At 37.9% G+C, this 6,640-nt stretch overlaps 1 protein-coding gene across 2 annotated transcripts in view; it reads left to right on the top strand.

The window, feature by feature from the left end:
• Positions 1–1,043, top strand: part of LOC102304108 (lysosome membrane protein 2) — a 23,677-nt gene extending 22,634 nt beyond the window's left edge. The window contains exons 11-13 of one of the 2 annotated variants that reach the window (XM_005917331.3): positions 65–217; positions 362–403; positions 713–1,043. In XM_005917331.3, the coding sequence (XP_005917393.1) occupies positions 65–217; positions 362–403; positions 713–823 (306 nt within the window). In that variant the 3' untranslated portion in view covers positions 824–1,043. The remainder of the gene's footprint in view (positions 1–64; positions 218–361; positions 404–712) is intronic. The other variant, XM_005917332.3, reaches the window with a different exon arrangement.
• The last annotated feature ends 5,597 nt before the right edge of the window (positions 1,044–6,640 follow it).

Raw genomic sequence — 6,640 nt, 5'->3', positions numbered from 1 at the left:
CTCTCTCTCTCTCTCTCTCTCTCTCTCTCTCTCTCTCTCTCTCTCTCTCTCTCTGAATAAACAGAGCGTGGAAATTGACGATGCGTCTTCAGAGAGATTAAAGAAGCTTCTGCTGATTAGCAATTTGGTGTCCAACTTCCCTCTCGTCATTGTGGGACTGGGTGTTATTCTGCTCATGGTCTTTGTCATCCTCCTGTGCCGGGCTCGCAAACAGAAGGTATGAGACTGCTTCTTGCGGAGTCCTAACAACTTACAATTTGCCTGCTCCTAATAAGTCATAATTTTTGCACAATTCATTCAGTTGCTTAATTGCACACTAATAACACCGAGCTTGTGTTTCTCACTGTGTGTTCCTGGGAAGAATGAAGTTAAGCGCATTGTGTTTACCAAGCCTCTTTATGCTGTAAGTGTTGCTGCTTTATTTTATCTGCTTTATTTATTCATTTGTCTTACTTTGGTTATTATTTATCACCTAAGTGCCTTTTTTCATTTAATCTTTCATTGCACAGCTAGACCAGTTTCACCTGAATTAAAATAACTGCTAATGTACACTTAATGCATTGCATATTAATACTGCCTGTCTTTTTAATTGTTGTGAGATGGCATGATTAAGGGGAACCAACCACTTTCCATTACAGGTATAACTTTACAAATTGTAATAAGACCTGATTAGTTTGTAATGCTGCTTTATGTCCTTAATGTCCCTCTACAGTCGTCCGCTGAAGACGACACCGCTTACTCTCCAGTTAATGATAAAGAGAAGGAGGATCCCCAGAATGGAACCTACATTGGTCTGACACCTAAGGCTAACGTGGAAGCTTGAGGATGTGCAAGGGATCTGTCATAGAGGGCTCAGGTGAAGAGGATATGTTTTTAGTCTCAGATGTCTTGTATTATAGGTTTCCTTAGAGTGCGCTAAACTCTATTCCCAGACAAACAGTGTTTAGAACACAACAGCGGCTTCTTCTAGCCGCTGCTAATTATGTAAAAATAGTTGTAAACAGTCATCCAATAAGCAGAGATGAAGAGTGTGCTCTGTGGTGGTTCTAAAACAGGGGTCCCCAATCCCAGTCCGCGAGGGCCGGTGTCCCTGCTTTTAGATGTGTCCTTGATCGATCACAGCTGATTTAAATGGATAAATTACCTTCTCAACATGTCCTGAAGTTCTCCAGAGGCCTGGTAATGAACTAATCATGTGATTCAGGTGTGTTGACTCAGGGTGAGATCTAAAACCTGCAGGGACACCGGCCCTCGTGGACTGGGATTGGGGACCCCTGTTCTAAAACAATCACACCCTTTAAATGACGGAGGATCAAAACTGCCAAAATTAAGAAGACATGGAAAAAAATGAGTAAATTAAGGTTAATGGAATTTATTACATTATTTACAATGCATTTGTAAATGATTGTGTTTGCTTTTGTATTATTTACCTTTGTACTATGGCTCCATAGTAGAGTTGTTGTGATTGACACCTCAGTCACACTCAGGCCAGAAACTGGTCAGCGACCCCCTGGCAACCTCCCATATTATTTACATTTGTCATAATTATTCTGTTTATCTACAATCAGATTTAATTTCATCTCTCTGTTGGCATTTTTGTGTTTTTTGAGTGGGTTGGGGTTACATTACGGCTAACAAGTAGATTTCCTGTTTTGGTCCCAACTAGCCAAAAAACAAAGAACCACTCACTGCTTAAGGAATGGAGAGTGAAAGTGGACATTATATTCTGGTTGTTTTTGTTTTTTAACGTAACATTCATTGTTGCAGCCAAAGAGACTGCTTTTCCCAGACTGTCTTTATTAGACTGTTTTAAGTGTCCTTGTTGTCCGCTGAGTTACTGAGTGTCACTAGTTAGCTAACATAAGCTAATGTAAGTCTATTAGCAGCAACCAATCCAGTAATGTCATATTCTGTACTGGCGCAATATAGCACTAAGCATGTTATAAAAACACATATTTTTTAAAATCCAGCTTCACACACAGTTTATAGAGGTTCATTTGGAAAAGCAAATATGATTGGCACAACAGTGCATTTAAATCATAATTATTATTTTATTTTTTTCTTAATTTGGCAGTCTTGGTCCTCCATACATAGTTAATTTCCTTTCATTATGGCTAAACTCATTTGTCTTGCTTTAGACTTCAGATTTTATGGAATGATTACTTGTACAAGCGCACCGAAGTCATTTGGGGAGCAATGTGATGAAATCCTTAAACTAATGATTTTTTGGGGTGTTATATTTCACTCTCAGGGGGTCTCATCTTAGAAGCTGTAAAGCAGTTATTAAAGCAGGAGAAAGCACAATATACCGGATGATAAATCAGTGTTACTATGTCTCATTTGCATTTCATGTTACAAAAAAATGTCACATCATAATATTTTCTGCTCATCCATGGCGCATAGAGGGATATCTAACAAAACCAGCATACCTGAGAATCTTCAGAGTATGGCATTTGTTTGTAAATACATACAGTGTAAGAAGTGACGAACTGCTTACATTCCTCTCAGCGTATGATGGGGATGAGTATCGGACAAAACACTGTATATTTTGGAAATTTTAATTTGTAAAGTAAGACCAACCTTGCTTTATGGTTTTTTGTGTTGTTGTTTTTTAAATGTGTTATTGTAGAAATGTTTGAATTAAAGACATTTCATGTAAGAACTTTATAAATATTTATAAAGCTCTAAAGCCTTAACCACGGCAGATTTTTTTGGTTGAAACCATGATTCAGACAGTACAGAATTTATGTGTTGACAGTATTTTATGACTAAGTGATATACTTAAATGTCTTTTAGATGCTGTAGTAGTGTCTTTAAAGTTACTGGATTTCTTGTTCCTTTTAAAGATTTTTGTTGCGTGAACATAACACTGTGCCATATCAACAAATCTACTCGTGACTTTTTTTCCTTCTTCTTCTTTCAGCTACCAAAAAATAATTAAATAAATAACAAAACCTTTTGATATTTCTAATATCAAACAGTAGGGTCAAACTGCACTTTGAAAACTGTGTGCCTGACTAGCAGGTTGTTGTGCAGGGTCACAGTTTTCTCACTCGATGCTGGTGATGAAAATGTGCCGTCATAATGTGATCTGGAAAATGCTGCAGAATTCCTCCGTTAGAACTGTGACGAGTCCGGCTTTTATTACTGCTCATGTAACATTTTAATTAAAGGCTTATATGCACTGTGATAATCGTAATGACTATATCAGATATTAGTGGATTCATTTGATTTTAGTAAAGTGTTTAACACGTACACTATAATAAGGAAAAAATGATTGCATTTTAGAAACTTTGTGCACAGCGTTTTATATAAGAGTTACAAACTCACAAGGAGATGAAAGACAGGATTCATCTGAATCCCTTTGAAAAATACACAATATACAGTATAAAAACACAGTTGTGGCTAAAGAGAATAAATTATTTTGCTGTGTCGATAAAACCAAAACACATAAAGCAATGCGTGGACTGTTCGCTGAGCTACGCAGTGCCATACTTTGATTGTAGATGTTTCCTGAAAGTATTGTTACTGCCATAAAACACATACTTGTTTTGAAAATGTTGAATGTTTTTATTCTGTATACAAAAAATAAAAAGTAGTTTCAGTACAGGTCTTGTTGACTGGTGTTTGTCTCTTTTTATTTCCTTTCTTTTTTTGTGAAGAAGTCCGATTCTGCGCCAAGCGACGGGGAGATAGTTGGCAATAAAATATTATCACAATAAGTACATCGCTGACATTCTTTGTTTAAATTACTGGATCTAGTTTTTGGCTTTTGTACAGTGAGCTGTGCCCAGATAGTGATGATATAACTCGGTCCCCAGAAAAGCCAGAAAATTGTGCTGCTTCGAATTATGTTTAATTTCACTTTTTCAAATATCAGTTAGCAGATGTTTCAGCTGGCATCCCTGAAGGTAGACATGAAACATGCAGCTTAAAGTTGCAGCTATGCTAAACATATATAGATGAGTTATTGGACTGTTATTGGACGTTTTCCACAAAGAAAAGGTTTGTTTGTTTTTTATGTAAAACCCAAATTGCAGAAAGTTGGGATGTTCTTTAAATTTTAACAAAATGAAAACTAAAAGACTTTCAGATCACATGAGCCAACATTGTATTCAAATCAGAGCATAAATAAATGAGCCCATTTCAAATTTGATGTTTCCTACAGGTCTCAAAATATTTGGGACAGCAACGTGTTCACCCTGATGTAGCATCTCCTTTCCTTTTCAAAACAGTTTGAAGCACGTCTGGGCCTCGAGGTTATGAGATTCTTGAGTTTTGTTGTTGGAATTTGGTCCCATTCTTACCCGATATAGGTTTCCAGCCACTGAAGAGTTTGTGGTCATTTTTCATTTAATGATGTGCCAAATGTTCTCTATAGGTGAAAGATCTATACTCCAGGCAGGACAATTCAGCACCCAGGCTCTTCTCCAACTAAGCCATGCTTTTGTAATCGCTGCAGTATGTGGTTTTGCATTGTCCTGCAGAAATACACAAGGCCTTCCCTGAAATAGATGTCATCTGGAGGGGAGCACACGTCGCTCTAAAACCTTTATATACAATATTGGCTCATGTGATTTGAACGTTTTTAAAAAGGCATGTAGAGATGGTCAAGATGACTTGGGAAGAAAGATGATTTAAGTGAATTTGAATGAGGCAGGATTGTTTGTGCCATGTGGGCTGGTCTAAAATTTTCAGAAACTGTTGATCTACTGGGATTTTTCCAACACAAGTAATTTTAGGGTTTACAGAAAAAGGTCTAAAAAATATCCAGTGAGCTGTAAAGGTCAGAGGAGAATGCCCAGACAGCTTTTAGGAGAAGATTATCTCTGAACCCATAACACATCAAACTTTAATGCAGATCTGCAGCAGAAGACCACACCGATGCCACCCCTTCACACAGGCTCACCAAAATTGGACAATAGAAGGTTGGAAAATGTTTGCCAGTCTCAGTTTCTGCTGAAACATTTGAATGGTGCTGTTGTAAACATCCTGACTTGTATCAGCTGGGCAGGCTGTTGGTGGTGCTGGTGTAGTGTTGCAGGGCATATCTTCTTGGTACATTTCGGCACCTCTTAATACCGATTGAGCATTGTTTAAACATGACAGGCTACCTGAGTATTGCTGTTGATCATGTCCATCCCTTCTAACAGTGTACCTATTTTATGATGGTTCCAGCAGAACAATGCATCATCTCACAAATCTCAAATGATTTCAAGCTATTTTTTTTAACATAAAGAGTTTATTGTACTCAAATGGCCTCTACAGTCTCCAGATCTCAATAAATAGAGATGCAATGCGCTAATTTCCATCATGCATGTGTAGAAAATAAATCTGCAGTGTGCCCAAAACTTGATTCCCAGGATTTAAACAGTTGTAAATGACACACTGGTTTAAAATCTGTCGAGAATTTGCCAAACGTATCTGTTCTGGTCATTCTGAGCCAGAAGGAAGATTCCTATTACAATGCAAAATGCTAAAATAAATATTTTTTAAAAACCCCGATATAATTATATAACATATTTTATAATGTTGGTACAGTATTGCACAGTAATAATCATACTTGCAAAGCAGGTCATTTCTTTATTTACATATATGGTCATGCAACACAGAGCACCTGTATAAAAAAGCCCAAAGCCGACTGTACTTCCTCAGGAGGCTGAGGTCTTTTAACATCTGCAGAAAGCTCCTGAGGATGTTTTACCAGTCAGTGGTTGCTGGAGTACTTTTCTATGCTGTGGTGTGCTGGGGGAGCAGCACAGCAAAGAAGGACTCATGCAGGCTAGAGAAACTGATCAGGAGGGCTAGCTCTGTGGTCGGCATGAAGCTGGACACTGGTGACAGTGGCAGAGAAAAGGACCTTAAAGAAACTGCTGGACATTATGAACAATGCTGGGCATCCTCTGCACACGGCCATTAACAACCAGAAGAGTCTGTTCAGTGACAGGTTGCTTCTCCCCAAGACAAGAACTAACAGACTTAAAAACTCCTTTGTCCCACACGCCATTAAACTGTTTAACTCCTCTCTGGAGGGGAGAGGGAGGGGAAGCAGGAGGATAAAGGAGGGGGGAACAACTAAGCTGTAGTGCCTCTTCACCTCACTGTACAATACCTTGTGCAATACTTTTTGTAAATAGTCAACAGTGCAATAGACTTCAATACTTGAAATGTGCAATTCATTTGTATTTTTATTTTTATTCCTATTTATTCTATTTATCCCCTTCGTATATTTTATTTATATTTGTCTCTGTATTTATATATGTGTGTGTGTGTATGTGTGTGTGTGTGTATATATATATATATAATATTCTGTAACTGTAACTTCTGTCGGTGATGTGCTTTTTGGAAATCGAATTTCCCAGAGGAACCCACCCGAGGGATTAATAAAGTTCTATCTTATCTTAAAACCCCTTCATACCCCCCTCTTGATTGCAATCTATTTACCAATATAATCAAATATATTGCACATAGAAAACACACGGAAACATCTCACTTTTTGGCACAACACCGGTCATGTTCCTTTCCACAAATATTTTTCATAAAAGTAACCTACTGTTTTTGTACCGGCGGCTGTTCAATTATTATTTTGGGACAGCAGGTGGCGGTAATGCATCACCCAGTTGGACCAGAGTCAGACGAA

Source organism: Haplochromis burtoni, unplaced genomic scaffold (assembly GCF_018398535.1).
Source record: "Haplochromis burtoni strain Fernald_Lab_line unplaced genomic scaffold, NCSU_Asbu1 Contig_23, whole genome shotgun sequence".
Lineage (NCBI taxonomy): Eukaryota > Metazoa > Chordata > Actinopteri > Cichliformes > Cichlidae > Haplochromis > Haplochromis burtoni.
The sequence above is the reverse complement of the archived record's forward strand: the minus strand, read 5'-3'. Positions and strand labels throughout refer to the sequence as shown.